General features: G+C 49.2%; 2 protein-coding genes across 3 annotated transcripts; both read right to left on the bottom strand.

Annotated features, from left to right (window-relative positions):
* Window positions 1–318: 318 nt before the first annotated feature.
* Fuom (fucose mutarotase) lies at window positions 319–2652 on the bottom strand. 2 transcript variants are annotated; one of them, XM_059250169.1, is made up of 6 exons: window positions 2547–2652; window positions 1905–1973; window positions 1696–1766; window positions 1461–1559; window positions 774–847; window positions 319–584 (listed from the first exon to the last, which is right to left on the bottom strand). In XM_059250169.1, the coding sequence occupies exons 1-6, from the start codon at window positions 2629–2631 to the stop codon at window positions 524–526; spliced, it is 459 nt and encodes a 152-aa protein (XP_059106152.1). In that variant the 5' UTR covers window positions 2632–2652; the 3' UTR covers window positions 319–523. The 2 variants fall into 2 exon arrangements, with proteins under 2 accessions (XP_059106152.1, XP_059106162.1); XM_059250179.1 differs by having other exon boundaries at window positions 319–481.
* Window positions 2653–5556: 2904 nt separating this feature from the next.
* Window positions 5557–15401, bottom strand: Echs1 (enoyl-CoA hydratase, short chain 1). Its single transcript, XM_059264873.1, has 8 exons — window positions 15274–15401; window positions 12885–13082; window positions 12343–12470; window positions 11583–11682; window positions 10575–10679; window positions 9829–9948; window positions 7680–7747; window positions 5557–6231 (listed from the first exon to the last, which is right to left on the bottom strand). Exons 1-8 carry the CDS (start codon window positions 15359–15361, stop codon window positions 6166–6168), a joined length of 873 nt encoding a protein of 290 aa, XP_059120856.1. The 5' UTR covers window positions 15362–15401; the 3' UTR covers window positions 5557–6165.
* Window positions 15402–17595: the final 2194 nt, after the last annotated feature.

Genomic DNA, 17595 nt, shown 5'->3' with positions numbered 1-17595 from the left:
ACTGTGTGTTGCAACCCAAGTGGGTAATGCAGAAATTCTCAACCCCCACAAGCACCCAGTGCAACCATATCCAGCTCCCTGCTGTGCACCTTACCCAACATCAATGACCAGCCTAGCCCTTTGCCTAGGCGCAGGCCACAGTCATAGACCCAATCCAGCTCTCAGGTTCCTACCCAGGCCTAGCTCCTGCCCAGCTCCCAGCCCTCAAAACCAGCCCCATGCTTTATTCCCCATGAGGATTTTCCACCTGAGGATTCAGCAAGGATGGGGAGGGGGTGCTTATTTGGAAGCTAATGGCCTCCCAGAAACTCACCACAAGACAGGTTTCCCAGTACAAAACCTTTAAAGATTGACAGTGACCACTCTCCCCTCCCCTCTCAATTTCACAAATCAGGGAAGGAAGAAATCTCTGTCAGGGTCAGCAGAGTCTCTCAAGATCTGCCAACCTCTTGAAGCCCAGGCTGGGGTCCAGGTCTGGGTGCTGTCAAGGGGTGGCTTGCTGATTGGGTTCAGGTGGTCTCTATCAGGGTCCGAGGTCAAGAGTCCCCTTCTTGAGGATGATGTTTCCATAGAGTGCCGTCTCCCTGTGGGAGAGTCAGGGTGCCGAGATTCTAACTTTGCCCTCTTCTGTTTCTGTCCCTCCTGCTCAACAATGTCCAGGAACTCTGCCACCCAAATCCCTCCTGTCTTTCTGGGCAAAGCAGAAGTGGAGGCAGTTCCCAGGGACCTGGATAAGGACTTGCCCAAGTCACCTGGATGCAGCAGAAACTCACCCAGTTGCAACAACAGCAAATGCCTTTTTTGCACGTTCATAAAATTCAAATCTCTCTATCTTCATCAGAGCTTTCTGGAAGACAAAATGGTATGGTTGGAGGGACCTTGCCTGAAAGTCCTCTGGGTGGACTCCTGAGTTGAGTACCCTATCAGGAAATAGTTAGGAGGTAGCAGCAACGGAACCCTTTGGTCCTCTAAGCTCCATTCCTCTGGTTCTCCTGATGCTCCTGGGGTCTCAGGGAACCAGGGACGAGGGGGTCATCTTTCATATCTCTGTCTGAGTCTGTGATGGACAAGGTGCCTGCCAGATGTGGACTCAGCTCAGCCAGCCTCTAGAGCAGCGGTTCTCAACCTTCCTAACACTGCGATCCTTTAATACAGTTCCTCATGTTGAAGTGACTCCCAACCATAAAATTATTCTCGTTGCTACTTCATACTACTGTTATGAACCCTAATGTAAATATCTCTGTTTTCTGATGACCCACATGTTGAGAACTGCTGTCTAGACCCTCTAAACTGCCCTGGAAGTCCCCTGCCCAGGACAGGAATCCTCAAGTTGGTCCTGCTCAGGCCTGCCAATGGCTCCTTAGGGAGAATGGGTGTGTCTTCTGCCATCTCCATGCCCATGGTTCCTTCTTCCTGAGCCCCCGGGAGACAGAAGGTCCCATGACTGGGGCTGTGCTCACCTTGCAGTCAGCTTTGAGCAGCAGGGATTCATAACGGTTCCATATTGGGGTCTGTAGGCCCCTCTCCTTGTCACTGGGCACTAGTTCCATGACAGCAGCCTGGGGAGAGAGGGATCAGCTCTGTGGCCCTAGGCACCTCCGGGGCTCCTCTGAGGGAGGGTGCCCTTAGGGGACACGTGAAGTCAGCAAAGAGGAAAGTGAGGCCCAGATCAGCAGCACAGCTTTTGCTCCTCACCGGGCTTTCCACATAGGTGTCCAGGGGCAGCAGCTCCAGCACAGCCTCCAGGAGCTGTGGGATGTCCAGGCCTAGGAGGGCAGAGCTGGGGTCAGGCTTCTGCTCTCACCCTGACCTGTAACCCCACCTGTCAGCAACCAGCCCACAGGAAGGAGGGGCCAGGACAGAGAGGTCACAGAACCAGGACCGTGTCTGCCTATGGTGCTCACCATCTGCTCGGATCTCTACAGGCCCGCACTGGCAGATGGAGGAAGTAGGGAAGTTCGCATCTGCAAGAACTGAAGGGAGAGAAGGGGAAAACAGTTTCTAGTCAGTGCGGTTCTCCCTCCCAGATGGTCAGAAAGCCACAAATCCTTGTATATTATCAGCACAGTCCACCATGTGGGATGTCCACATGCCCGGCCAGTATATCCCTTCCACTCCAGTTAGTGGGGACAGATCATGGGTCACCCCATTTTCCCCCTTCAGAGCAGTAGAAAAAAAACCGAGGCAATGAAACTAGTGTCTGGGAGGAGGAACCAGTAGTTTCACCCCAGCCTCTGGCTGTCCTGCCTTGCCCTAGGGCACCAAGCCAGGGACAGAGAACCCAGCAGACAGACCTCAGGGCAGTCTGGGAACTATCTGCTGCTGAACTTGGAACCTGATTTGCCCTTTTCAGAGTTCTGTGGCCTGGGCCAATGGTAGGCCTCAGCTCAGCTCTTTCCTGAATCAGCTGGATGGCTTCCTGTTCTCAAGGGCAAGGTGACTACCGCAGTGTCCCCAGCCTTTCCTGGACCCTGCCGGTCAAACGCTCCCGGTGCGGATCGCACCCCTGCTAAGAAGTCCGCACTGCCGGCTCTCTACAAGCTCACCAATCTCGTCTCCATGCCCCATCCGCGCAAGCGCAAATAGCAGCTCCGGGGACAGCACTTTCGGGATGCCCTTGAGCGCAACCATGGCTGCAGAACGGGTGGTGGGCGGGAGTTGTGGGCAGGGCGGTGCCACATGGATTGGGGCGGGGCCAGAGGAGAGGCGGCTCCAACAGCTGGAGAGCCCTTAGGCGCTTGGTTCTGGGGTGACACGCAAATCTCTGGGGCCTGGCAGATTGTGGGAAAGTTCAGGAAGTAAGTCCGTGTGGGAAGGACAAAAATGCCAGATAAACACCTTCGAAAACAGGTCAGGCACAGCCTTGGCCCTAGGATCTCTGATGCCCCAGCCCAGATGGCCCTGGTATGGCCACTGCCTCCCAACTTGGTGGCAGTGATGGGTGAAGGGTGAGAAGTAAGCTTTCCGCTTCAGTTTGTGAGTGGCTTCATGGGATTAGGGCCTGTACAGGAGGTGAGCCCATATAGAGGCAAAACCAAACCAGAACCCCTAAATGGTGCTGGGGTCAGAGACCAAATAGTTTAAAATAGCTGAGAGCTTCACCAGGGCTTGGAGGAACTCCTTTTTGGGGCCAGTCTGCATACATCCCATTGTCTTGAACTCTCTGAAGCCAAGGGCTGTGGGTTCCTGTCCTGCCAGGGTGAAACCAATGAGAACCCAGCACACACAGGTCTGGGTGTGCTACGCTAGGCCCAGGACTGAGACAGATCTCCCACAGAGCATCTTAAACCCTGTTCCAGCTTTCAGAACAAATGGCTGCAGTATGTGCTCAGTGCACCCACAAAAATGAAACCAACAAGAGGTTGGAGAGACGACTCCTGGGGTAAGGTGGCTCACAACCATCTGTAACTCCAGTTCCAAGGGACCCATTGCCCTCTTCTGGCTCCTGAGTCACCAGGTACATGCATGGTACACAGACATAAACGCAGAGAAAACATTCATACATTTTTTTTCTTTTTCTTTTTTTGTTTTTTGAGACAGGGTTTCTCTGTGCAGCTTTGGAGCCTGTCCTGGAACTCATTCTGTAGCCCAGGCTGGCCTCGAACTCACAGAGATCCTCCTGCCTCTGCCTCCCGAGTGCTGGGATTAAAGGTGTGCGCCACCACTGCCCGGCCATTCATACATTTTTTTTAAAGTTAAAAACAAATAACCAATGAATCGATTGCCTCAGTTTCAAGATTTCCCCTACTAGTGGTCACCTCCTCTGCTTGTTCCTTCTAGAACGTGGGTCAAGCAATGGCTAACACACACTTCCCTGTGTGTCCACATATAATAAGTGAACATTGGGACTGGAGAGATGGTTCAATGGCTAAGAGCACCAGAGGATCCAGGTTTGATCCCCAGCACATGGTGGCTCACAACTCTCTGTAACTCTAGTCTCAGGGAGTCCAGTGCCCTCTTCTTGGGGGGACTGGGCTTCACCAGGAGAAAGGCCCTGAGACTTTGCTTCCAGAATAGGGAACTTTGGTTGAGCAGTGGGTAGTGACCATGCCAGTTACCATGGTCTGGGCTGTGTGTTAACATCATAAAACAAGCTTTGAATACTTGGATATGATGTATGTGTTCATCTGGAGTTTAGACAGGCCTCAACTGTCACCCCTCAAGCCCTCCAACCCCTTGTTTGTTTGAGTCAGGATCTCACAATGTAGCCCCAGCTGGCCTGAAACTTGCTCTGTAGACCAGACTGGCCTTGAACTCAGAGATCTGCTGGCCTCTGCCTTCTGAGTCCTGGGATTAAAGACTTTCCCCACTAGGTGCATTTTACCCAAATGCCCTGAGGTTCAGATGGAAACTGCTTCCCTATAGATCTCCATTCTCACACTGACAGGTGCTGAGGGTGCTGCGGAACAGTCCTGACATCATACTGTCACAGCAAATAGGCAGTCATTTCCCCACACCAAAGCTCCAAACAGAGCAGATTTTGGGATCCTGGGCACATCCCACTGAAATGCTAGGGCTAGTGTGATGGTCAGCTGTCCTACTCTCTGTTCATTGTAGCCCAGACAATGAAAACCTAGGCATGGTCATACGTATTACCTGGCTGGGAGTGGTGGCATACAACCGTAGTCACAGTTATCTGGAAGGCTGAAGCAGGACTGTCTGCACCCAGGAGCTCAAGACAAATATATATTGAGCAATATATTGAGATGGCTTCCAAAAGAGAGATCTATCACATTACTGTGAGAATGGCATGTCCTCATCTCAGCATAAAACATCAGGCTTTTCCTGTTTTTGTTTTGTTTCGTTTTCAAGACAGAATTCCTCTGTGTAGCTCCAGCTGTCCTGGAACACAGTCTGTAGACCAGACTGGCCTCGGAACTCACAAAAAAGTCTGCCTTTGCCTCCCATACTGGGATTAAAGGTGTGAGCCACCACTGCCCCAGCAAACACCAGGCTTTAAACAAACATACTACAGCATGAACGAACTCAGAGGGTATTTGTCTTAGTTTAGGCTTCAACACACTACAACTTAACGGCTTGCTTCTCGCTGTTCCAGAGGCTGGAAGTTGAAGCAAGGCAGATTTGCTGTCTGGTGAAGACAGACTTCCTGGCTCATCCTCATGCCTTCTCATTTCATCCTCACAGGGAAGGGCTTGCAAGCGCTCCCTTGGGGTCTTACAGACCCACTTATGACCCCACTCACCTTCTAGCATTTTAAGACCACCACTTTTAGGATTTCAACATAGGAACTTGATGGGGGATGTTGTTCATTTCCTTGTGCCAGTGAAATAACAAACACACAAAAGAACAAATACTCTAATTCTAGTCATGAGGAGTCTGGAGTCATCACCTTGTCATAGAAAGTAAAAATGCTGGTGCCAGGGGCTGGGGAGCGGGGGAGGGAGTCAGTGTCTAATGGAGAAGTTTTAGCTTGGGAAGATGAAGTCCTGGAGATTGATGGCAGGGATGGCTGTACTCTGATGCCAAAGTGCTTGATGGTGTGGTCAGATGTGGTTAAGACAGATGGTAAAGTTAAAAACACACAAACAGCCGGGCAGTGGTGGCCCACACCTTTAATCCCAGCACCAGGAAGCAGAGGCAGGTGGAACTCTGAGAGTTCAAGGCCAGCCTGGTCTATATAGTAAGTTCCAGGCAGCCAGGGTTACACAGTGAGACCCTATCTATAAGAAAATAACAGCAATAATAATTAGAAAACACATTCATTCTTTAGAGACTACTACAGGTGAGTTGGAACTAAACTGAAGTAGTCACTTTGAATTGAATTATTCTGCACTTGGAATCAGCAGACAGGGCCACTTCCCACTTGAAGCCACATCCTGAGCTGTGCACTGTGGACACTGTTGACAGTGGACAGGGCTACGGGTGGTCCAAGCACGCACCTGTCCCTGAAGTGAAGTAAAAAAAATAAAAAATCAAGACACCTTGGAAGCTTCCCTGATTTCTGATTTAGAAGACTGTGAAAGACTGACTTCCAACACCGGTGAAGGTAGCAGGCCACACCACGAGTACCTGAGCTGTGGCCACAGCCCCAAAGCCTGCGGTAGGAACCGTGGCTTACGCTACCCTTCAGGAGAATTTATTTGCCTCTCAATTGACAGGCTGAGCGTTCCTCTCCAGGGTGGCACAAGGCTCAGCTGCTGGCTCTCAGTGGTCTTTGAAGTTGGCCTTCCTCTTCTCCACAAATGCGGCCATTCCTTCTTTCCGGTCATTCTGGCAGGAAAAGGAAGAAGGGAAGTGAAGTTTACGTCTTCCTCGTGAGCCCCTTGGCTGACAGCCTGCATCTCGAGGTGGTCTTCCGTCCTCCTCCTTGCCTGCTTTCCAAGCTCATCGATAGGACGGTGATTTTGCAGTGGGCCCACCAGCAGCCCGTGAAAGATGGGATTCCCCACAAACTGTGCAATGCTTGGGGACGGGGGATGTATACCACCCAGGACACACTCCATCGGGAGCCATGACACGAGCACCAGTTAACTTGTGTTCACAGCACCTCTGGATCTGGCAGGGTCTGAGTTGGGAAACTTTCAGAGCTGTGGGGCAGCAACAGAACTCTGTTTTACACCTGCCTCTTCCTTAGCCTGTGGACATACTATGTGCACATACCTTCAATTCTTCCTTAGGGGCCCAAACCATTTAAAAGCTTTTTTAAAATTTTAAGTGTGTGTGTGTGTGTGTGTTTGTGTGCGTGTGTGTGTGTGTGTGTGTGATGAGTGTGTGCAGATAAGTGCAGGTGCAGCACAGAGAGCAAAGGTGTGATACCATTCTAGAGCTGGAGTTGCAGGTGATTGTGAGCCATCTGATGTGGGTGCTGGGGAGTGAACTCAGGTCCTCTGGAAGAGTAGCTCTTAAATGCTGAGCCAGTTCTTCAGCTCCTTAACTTTTTTTTTTTTTTTTTAATAAAACACTTAGCACCGGACTAGTGGTGCAATGGATAATGCATCTGATGATCAGAAGACTCTTTAAAACACCTAGACATGAGCTTCTGATAAGAGGTGAACTGTAGCCAAACATGGTGGCACAATCCTTTAATCTCAGCATTCAGGAGGCTGGGGCAGGTAGAGTTCTACGTGTTCAAGGCCAGTCTGGTTTACATAGTGAGTTCCAGGCTAGCCAGGGCTACATAATGAGACCCTGTCTCAAAAACAAACAAACAAACAAACAAATAAATAAATAAAATAAATAAAATAAATAAATAGGGGTGGTGGGGTGGTGGTTAGAGATGGCCCAGCAGTTCAAAGCACTTGTTACTCTTGAATAGGATCTGGGTTTGGTTCCCAACACTTCTACGGTGGCTCACCACAGTCTGTAACTTCAGTTCCAAGGTATCCAGTGCCCTTTTCCGGTCTCTGCAGGCACCAGACATGCATGCAGTATATTTACATACATATAGGCAAAACAGGTATACATACAGTATAAATAATATTTAGAGATGGTTTCTCTGTGTGTTCACGGGCTGGTCTCAAACTCCTGGTCGCAAGCAATTCTCCTTGTCCTCTGGCTCCTAAGTTTTGGGATTACTGTGCCCAGCTACAAATTCCACTTTAAATACAGAAGCTTCTGTTTAGTGGTGTAATTCACGGGGCCCTTTTGCAGTAAGAAATTCTCTACAGCTTCTGCAACAGAAACGAATGCGAATCCTAAGCAGGATACTTGTTACTCACAGTGGCAAAGGTAGAATAGAAGAGCTTCTTCTCCAGCTTATTTCCTTCTGTTAAGGTCATTTCAAAGGCTGAAAAAGAAGCCCCGGAGTTACAAACTCAAGTGCTGAATGTGGGGGCACCCATGTCAGACTGACTGTGATCCATAGAGAGGGCTACAGGCTGTGTGGCCCCCATGCTGACTTAGCTCTCCCCACTTCCCACATGCACGGCCCATGTTGAGGTAGCCATGGAAACAAACTGCTCTCTTAGGCCCCCTAAACACCTTGGTGGTAGTCCAGGGCCCTCAGAAGGGAAAGAGCACCAGAAATGGACAAAGGACAAATAGCAGAATCTATCCAGCCATGAGGACCTGAGGTGGCTGATAAAACAGAACACAGAAGCCCAGTAAAGCATGAGGAATGGAGGAGAACGGCTAGGCAGCAGGGACAGCATCTGCTCTGGGCCTTCTTTTCCAGTGCAGAACACTGTCTAGTGGAACACTGATGTGGAAGACCGAGCTGTGACTGCCACTGTGATCTTCCTAGAACCCTCAGGTGCTCCCTATGTGCTCCACACACAGCTGGCTCTTTAAACACCAGCACATCTGATCATGGCCAGCAGCAACCCTGAAGGGCTGGTGGCCTCTCTGGAGGTAGCAGCAACCTTTCTAGGTCACATCTTTTGCCCCTAAGCTGGCTCTACATGTGACACTGAGCAGAAACACACTGCCATTCCAAATGCTGAGATTAAACTATTACATTAAGACTCCATTCCTGGGGCTGGAGAGATGATTCAGTGGCTAAGAGCACTTGCGCTCTTGCAAAGAACCCAGGTTCCCTTCCTAGAACCCTAGAACCCACAGGGAAGCGCACAGCTGTCTGTAGCTCCAATTCCAAGGGGTCCCATGTCCTCGCTGCACCATGCACATGTGTGATGTACATACATATATGCAGCCAAACACTCATGCACGTAAAATAAAAATAAGTAAAATCTTTGAAACAACTACAAAAAACTCCATTCAGGTCTTTGTACCTATTTAACAAGCTGGGTATCCCATAAATCCTTGTAACTCCCCCTCCGTTATTACCTTGTAGGTCTTGTACCTATTGGTCACAAGGTTAAACAGGCTAACTGCTAAGTTCTGCTTTTGTATGAAACACTTGCTTGGACAGCTGAGGCACCTACTGGATGTCTGTTACAAAATCAGGTCTTACCTAGAGGATTTTCTCAGGTTTGGTCCTGGCCAGTCCTCTTTTAATAAAAAGCCTCTAATTTACTAAAACCAAAACTTGAGTCAGACTGGTGACTCTCTGAACAACCCCAGGCCCTCCAAAGTGAAAGGCACACACACCCGCATACATACACACATGTATATAAATTCACACACATGTTAATAAATAACTAAATGTATTTTCTTTAAAAAGACTCCAAGTTTGGTGTGGTGATACAAGTCTCCAATCCTAGCAAGGTGGATCCAGAGTTTGAGGACAGCTTCAGTTATAGAGTAAGACCTTGCCTCGCAATACAAACAAAGGGCTCAGCCAGATGGCTCAGTGGATAAAGGCCCTCGTTGCCAAGCCTAATAACAACTGGAATTCAATCTCTGGAACCCATATGGTGAAGGAGACAACTGACTCCTCAAATTATTCCCTGACCTCCACATGTGCACCATGGGATAACCCCTCAATAAACTAAAATGTGAAATAAAGAAATAAATGAGTACGTTTAAAGAGAAGAAAGACAAGGATGAGGCAGCTCTGAGGAATGAGCTGAGAGCTGATGAAGATGCTTCATATGAGCTGTGCCACTGCAGACACCAGGCTACAGCCCATTTGCATAACCAGAGCATGGGCTCCAGGTCCTCGGAGATGCTTTCCCTTGAACCACAGACCAGTGACTTCAGGGGCTGTGGCTCCATTCTTGGTCTTGCCTGACACTGCATGGCCATTATGTCCTAGGCCTGGCCTAGTCTTGGGTCTTGGTATAAAGAGATACTCAGAGTATCTTGACAGACGTTTGAGTGACCAAAACCTGGAACACTATGGCAAACTACAATTCCGAGAACTTTCCCATTGCTGCCTGGGACAAGGTGGGGTAATCTGGAACCTCACAACTTCATCTATGCAGTCCTGTGGACTCTTCCCATTTTCTTCTCCCAGAAGACCCCTACCTGCATTCACCGATTCTTTCGCCATGGCTACTATAATTTTGGAATTGCTGGCAATTTTTTCTGCACATTGGATGGCCTCTTCAACCAGTGTTTCAACAGGAAAAATCTTGCTTACAAGACCTAAAATATGAAAAGTATGAATAGCATGCAGGAATAGCATCGTCCACTTCCTCTGGAACCCAATGACACCGAAAGGCAAGTCCTCTGGGGCCTAAACAAGGGATGGCTATCCCCAATAGTGGGTGACTCTGTGCTCTCCACTGCTAGGTTCCAGTCCCTGAACTCTAAGTTACACAGGTCATGCTCTCTGCAGGATCAAATGACACAGAGAACCTGAGGTTTATGGTCACTGCCAAGGCAGGGAAAGGGCTGGCCTTTAAGGGCCTTCAAAGGGCAGTGGGAAGAGATGTTTTGTTTTGTTTTCCTTTTGGTTTTTTTGAGACAGGGTTTCTCTTTAGCTTTGGAGCCTGTCCTGGAATTCACTCTGTAGTCCAGGCTGGCCTTGAACTCACAGAGATCCACCAGCTTTTGCCTCCCAAGTGCTGGGATTAAAGGCGTGTGCCACCACCGCCCATCAGGAAGAGATGTTATTATTTCTAACCTAAACATATGTTGCCACTCTCTTGTGAATAACATATTTCAAGATATAAAACCCAATGCCAGAACCTTAGGGCTCTAAGGCCAGTTACCCATGGGGACACCAAATTCAGCCCAAGTCTCCCCCAGCTCACAACAGCAGACATCACCTGCTTGCTTGGCATCCTGAGCTGAAATGCGGTCACCAGTGAGGACCATCTCCATTGCTAGTGACTTGCCAACTGCACGAGTAAGTCTCTGAGTGCCCCCTGCACCTACAGGGAGAGATTTGTGGTCTTAGTGGCTCTTTGTCAAGTGACATTGAGAAGAAACTCAGGTCTGGGGTGCAGCCCAGTGACAGAGGTTTAGCATGCACGAGGCCCTGGGTTCCTTCTCAGCATTAAAAAGGAAGAAATAAAAATTAGATTGGCTCTTTTCCCACCATCCTAGAAGGTTCCAGGTCTCCCTGAAAACATGTGCTGGACCAAATCCCAGCATCAGTCATCTTCTCTACAGACCTGAATAAAGATATTGAACCCACTGTCCAGGATCTCAGAACAAGCCTGGTCAAACCCGGAGAGCAGTGGAGGCCTCCTCTCTGAGTGCGGTCTCTTTCCTGAGGGCTCAAGTCTTTTCTCTTTGAGTGTTCACCTTCTCCTGCCAGGTCTAGCAGGTGGCCCTCTCTGCCCCCCCCCTCCCCCCCAGAGCAATGGGATTGCTTTCTCAACATCTCAGAGCTTTCCCAGGCAGTGGGGATTGAGAATTCCACAGTCTGATGTGCTGAACTCAGGAAGGCCAGCGACATAGGAGTGTACAGAGCCAGAGTCATATGGGACAGAGTTTTCGGTGCAAGCCCATGGCTATTCATCTTTCTCCCAAGCTCTGGGTGTACAAAACTCTTAAGGGTCTATGAATCATGAGCAGTAAAGAACCACCGTGGCTAAAAGCCAGTGCCCACTCGGTGTGATATTGTCAGATTTAGGATTTGTATATTCATAAGAGCCGGACATGGCCTGAAGCTCGCAGACTATGCTGAGCTTCATCTGCTCTGTCTTTTGGGTTCTAGTTGGCAGAGAGAAAACTCAACAGACAAGAGCTGTCCATCTGGGGCCTGTGTTTGGATGCAAGCCATGGTGCTGAGACTCAGGCTTGCCTTGTTACAGCTGACACATTCTCACCTGGGATGGTCCCCAGCAGGATTTCTGGCTGTCCAAACTGGGCTTTCTCACCAGCATAGATGATATCACACATCATGGCAAGTTCACAGCCCCCACCAAGCTGAAAAAAAAAAATTGTCCATAAGCCGGTGGATTTTACCAGAGGAGCCCAGGCAGAAAAATCACTCTATTTGCTTAAGGAACTTTTCTAAAACCATGAAACAGAGTCAGATAACAGCAAATGTTAACCCAGCAGGACAAAACTAGATTAAAGTGGTAGAATAAATATAAGAGAGATGTTGCTTACCAGGGGCTTGTAGACTTTTATGCAAAGGGCCAGGCAGTAAAGACTTTTGGCTTTGTGGTGAATAACTCAGCCTAACACAGTGACTCAAAATCAGCTAGACAGGACAAGGGCGTGAATGTGGGTAGCTGACCACCCCTAGGGACGGTTTTCACTAAATAATCAGCATGTGTAATAATCACAGGTTTTTTCCACTAGCCCTGCATTTCTCAATGGCCTAGTAAAGCAGGAACCCTAGTGTGCACACAGACAAAGTACTCACAGCCTTCACACATGTAGTATAGCCACTGTAGCAATTGAACAGAAACAGAAAAGCTCATTAACACACCTGGGAATTAGTCAATGAGCCTCCATCAAACAAAGCAGTTACCAAAAGACACCATGAGCCTTTTAAAGACACACATCTTTGCTATGCTTTATTTACACAAGCGTAGTTCCTTCCACCTTGCACAGGAGACCTCTAGGGCTGATACTTACAGCATAACCATTGACAGCTGCAATGACCGGCTTCTTGACCCGGGTGATCTGGTCCCAGTGGCTCAGGAACTTGCTGCTGTAACAGTCCTGGAATGTCTGGTTCTGCATTTCCTTGATGTCCGCTCCAGCTTGAGGCAGATAGAAGTAAGGTTCCAATGACCAGACATCAGAGAACTTCTCAGTCCTGTATCCCCATGCACAGGGCCTGGGGGCACTTCCCACGATAGTGGGAATAGCTGATACATGGACCAACAACTCACCAAGCTGTCTGTTATAGGAAGGTAATGTTGGGGATTGTGGCAGGCAGTAGATGCCAGGTACACTCAGAGGAGGCTGGGCTTATGCTGGTTATTTCACCTGACCAGTGAGGACCTGAACATCCCTGAATGTTCAACACACAGAACTGCTCTTCTACACAGCTTTCTTTACATGTTAGTATATCCTAAGCCATCCCTCCCATCACAGAGAAACTGGTCCATTTTGTTGCTTTCCACAGGCCACAGCATCCCCCTACCCTCTACCACCAAGGCTGCCCAGCACACCTGCAAATGCCTTCTCCCCACCAGTGAGCACAATGGCCCCCACAGCAGGATCTTTCTCAAAGGTCTCCAGTGCTTGGTTGAGCTCCTCGATCAGGCCATTGCAAAGTGCGTTGAGTGCTTTGGGGCGGTTTAACTGGATCAGCCCCACGCTGCTATTCTTTCCTTTCTTTTCTGTGATGATGTACTGAAAGTTAGCACCTGGGTCGAGAGGACAAAAGTGGATTGTCATCATAAAGATATTAAAGGCACTGTGGTGGCCAGTCGTGGTTGTCAACTTGACCACATCTGGAATCAACTAAAACCCAAGCAGCTCAAGCTACCTGTGGAGGATTTCCTTAGCTGGATCATTTGAGATAAGAAGACCGGACCCTAAATCTGGTCCACACCTCTGGTGGCAGCCTACATAAAAGTATGTGGAAGGAAGCTTTTACTTTTTTCCCTCACTCTCAATGGCAAGCTCATCTAATCTATTCTTTTCCCCCCAAAGATTTATTTATTTATTATATATACAGTGTTCTGCCTGCATGTATGCCTTTATGTTAGAAGAGGGCACGAGATCTCATTACAGGTGGTTGTGAGCCACCATGTGGCTGTTGGGAATTGAACTCAGGACCTCTGGCAGAGCCGCCAGTGCTCTTAACCACTGAGCCATTTCTCTCCAGGCTCAATCTAATCTATTCTTAGGCATTCCTTCTCTGGTGTTGGAACCTATTTCTTTGGGATTCGAATGTACACTGAAGACCCTCAGCTCTCTAGGACTTCCCTGGGCTCCAAAACCAGATTGAGACTGCTGAAATATCCAGTCTCTTGGACTGAACACCTACTGAATCCTTGGCCTTTTCGTCAGAGGACAGCCATTGTTGGACTACTCAGACTGAAGCCTGTAAGCCACTCTAATAACCCACTATTAATATGTATGTATAGTATACATTAGCAAATACAATATATATTCATTTTATCAGTTCTGCTCTTTTACAGAACCCTGGCTGATATAGGTACAGACCGGGGACTCAGCACCATCCTTACTGTGTCAGCCTGGAGCTCTGGCTATGATCTACCTAGGCATGATGGCAATGGCACACGCCTTTAATCCTAGCACTCAGGAGGCAGATGCAGGTGTATCTTTGTGAGTTCCAGGCTAGCCTGGTCTAGTTCCAGGCCAGCTGGAGAGCTACATAGTAAGATCCTGTCTCAAAAAACAAACAAAAATAACAAAAAGAAAACCCTAGCACAGTCACCCCCCCTCCCCCCCCCCCACACATCCACACCCCATATGCCAGCACTTTCCAGACCATGACACCAGGTGAGAGCAGGACAGAGCCTAGGCCCTGCTAGAGCAATAAGTCTGGTGGGACAGAGGCTCATGTAAAGCACCATTAGGTGACCTGGAGGAGCAGCCAATTCAGACTTGGGGAGTGCAGGCCATGGATTTAGGAGGAGGAAGATAGACCTGAAAGTGAGGGTCTGTGTTCTGGGTGTTTTGTTCCTTAACACAGTGCTTGTGTGAAGTAACTTAAGTGAGGTGCACTGTTGAACAGTAGGATGCCTGCCATTCAGTGGAGCCAGGACAGGACAGCCAATCCAGGTTGAGGTGCAGAAGCCCTAGCTAGCCTCAGGGCATGGCCAAGAATTCCTGGTAACACTGGAACACCAGATGGCTGCAGGAGAGTCGGGCCAAGAAGAGAGAAGGCAGGGACTATCTGGCTGGCTGGGAAGGAAAGTGGGTGTGTCAGTATGGTCTTCGCTGATTGGACGGTGCGAAGGACAGGATCAGGCGAGGGCAGTGGACCAAGAGGGACTGGACAGGAGGCACTGTAGACAAACAAACCTTCCCCAATACTCAGATTGCCTTGCTTAACCTACCTTCATAGTCTCTTAAAGCTACCTAAATGCACATGGAGTTCCCAGCGGGCTAGAGGTCCTGGCACTTACTGAAGTTCTAGGGTTGAGAAGCTGCCATTACAGCCAAGACCCTCCCAACAGACAGGGCTTCTAGGTGCTAAGCTCGGGTTGGACTTGTTAGGTGAGACTAAGATCAGATTAAGGGGGGTCAGGAATTAAGTGGGGTATGGAATTGGGTAGGGGTCAGGCGAGCAGTGGAGGTGGGGGCTCCGAAGGAGAAGCAAGGGTGGGAGGAGCTTCAAGTTAGGAATCTGGGTTTAGGTGTGGCGGATGAGTACTCGAATCCAGGGTCTAGGTACTGCAGAGTCAAGCGTCGGGAGTGCATGCTTGTGGGAGTGGAGGTCAGACAAATGATCTGGAGTCAGGAGAGACGGTCCAGGATCAAGCGAGGGTGCGTGGGGGCTGGGGTTTAGGAACCCAGCCGGAGGCTCCGAGGAGAGAGTCCACCCAAAGTGGGGTGACGGACCCCGCCGGTGTGCGCACTCACCCGAGGCGAAGCGCCGAAGTTCTGGGTAGCGGACCGAGGACAACAGCGAGCTGCAAGCTCGGGGCAGCAGAGCACGCAGGGCAGCCATGGCGTAGAGACACTAGTCCCGCCTGCAGAATCGCCCCGCCTGCAGAATCGCTCCGCCCCAGATCCCCGGCTAGCCGGAGACGGAAGCCGAAGGGGACAGACAGGTGACCCGCGCCGGGTGATGCCGTAGGCAGGGTGGGGCGGGGTGGGGAGGATGGTCGCCGATGCAGGGCTGCAGTTCTTTGAGAAGGCTGCTAATTGCTCCGCGTTGGTGTTGTGACCAGTACCAAGGGACAGGCTGGAAGAGGCAGCTGTGTCTTTTCCCCTGCGCTGGCCGTGTGCTGTCGGTCTTGACCGCTGGAAGGCGTGATTGTAGATGGAGCCGTAGAGCGTAAAGCGATAAAGTGAGAGGCGGTTTTGTTTAGTTTTGTGATAGGGTCTCACTACATAGCCCTGCCTGGCCATGTGGGCCAGGCTGTCTGCTGGTCTCACAGAGATCCGCCTGCTTCTGCCTCTCAAGTGGGGGGATTAAAGGCGTGTGCCACCATACTCCGCTTGAGAGGAATTCTTTACGTGTCAGCTAACTAGCTTCATAACACCAGGTTAGGAATAGCTGTGTTTTTACAAGATGGGAAGATTCGCATACATTTAAAAGAAAGCAGAGGTTTTGTTCACATAAATTATTTTGAATTATAACTTTGAAATGTTTAGCAAGTCTTAATTAGGTCTTTATTTGTATTCTTGCCCTGTTCCTGCAAACATTGGGATAGCATCTACAGATAAAAGCAAAATTGATAATGTAAAGAGAACAATTCAAACCAAGAGAAAGTCAGCAAACTTTATTTCAAGACTAAGGTAGAATAGAAACAGAAACAGATCACCAACAAACCTTTGCTGATGAGGGGCTTTATACAGGCATAGGCCAAGCTACCGTGACAGTAGTTCCAAAATGAAGTGGCTCAAACACAGGGGTTATCTAGCAACGCAGGGCTGGTGTTAAGGTCTGTCCTCTGAGTTTAGGGACAGAAGAAGAAGAGTGAGAGTATTATATTTGTCAGGGTTCTCTAGAGGAATAGAACTGATAGAAGGTATTTCCCCTGGCTCCTTACATGCATGGGCATACCTGGCCTGAGAGGAGAGATGCGGTATCATATGTGAGGGTCACTGGCTGGGTGGGGCCTGAGATGACTTCTAGACACAGCTTGACCCCAGTATCCAGGTACTTGGCACCTGCCTATAAAACCCCTGGTGGTTCTGCGGGCTTGGAACCCCTGATCACAAGGGGTCTGCTGCATATGACCCCAGGGTAAAGAGGCAAAATGAAAGAGTCTTTCTTCAGCAGGAGGCAGGATGATCACACTGCTTCTGCCTGTTCCTGGGGGAGATTCCCATGAGAGAAAGAGGAACAGTTTCTGGGGTACCTGCCTGGAGGAAGGGATGCCCCCCATGTCTCTCAGGGTTCCTGTGCATTCTGGGGCTTGCAGGCTGTGGTCCAGTTAGTCCAACAAAGACTGTCTCCTGATGAAAAGTTCAAGAATGCAATACGTGTTCAGTCCATAAGGCTGGAGGGCTCAGCTGGTCAGCATAGAATCCAGAAGAAGTAGGCTCTAATATCAGTGAGGGAATGCCTCAACAGCAGGATATATGAACTGGCCAGTGAGAGTGAGGGTGAGCAGGCCAAAAGCAAAAGCTTCTTTCTTCTATGTCCTTTACATAGGCTGCCGCAAGAGGGTGTGGCCCAGATTTAGGGTGGTCTTCCTACCTCAAATCACCCAGTCAAGGAAAATCCCTAACAGATGTGCCCTGTGATGTAGTCACATTGGCAAACAAGAAGAGCCATCACAAGTATAAACTGGATTCCACAAAAACTCTGTTTCAAAGGAAACCATCAAGACTGGGGACACAAGACACGAGCAGGATGAGAGAAAAGTCTCTGCAAGTCTTACATCTGGTAAAGGCCTTGTGTCTAGAATATCCAACACACTCTTACAGCCCAATAGTAAGAGTCAATTGAACTGTAAAGAATGAAGGATGAATGTGCATTTCTTCAATAAAGATGTAATGTCTGAGGGATATGAGAAGATACACAACACCATTAGTCATTAGGGAAATACAAATCAAACCCACTTCATACCTATAAGGCTGACTGTAACAAAAAGTTAACAGTAAGTGTGGGAAAGCATGTGGAAAAGTTAGAGCCTTCGACACTGGTGGTGGTGTGGGGATCTTTCTGGAATAAGCACTCAGACACCAATGAAAGTGGAAGAGAGGAGTTGTCACCTGTGGACTGAAGCC

The sequence above is a fragment of the Peromyscus eremicus genome, chromosome 1 (genome assembly GCF_949786415.1).
Source record: "Peromyscus eremicus chromosome 1, PerEre_H2_v1, whole genome shotgun sequence".
NCBI classification, from domain to species: domain Eukaryota; kingdom Metazoa; phylum Chordata; class Mammalia; order Rodentia; family Cricetidae; genus Peromyscus; species Peromyscus eremicus.
The sequence above is the reverse complement of the archived record's forward strand: the minus strand, read 5'-3'. Positions and strand labels throughout refer to the sequence as shown.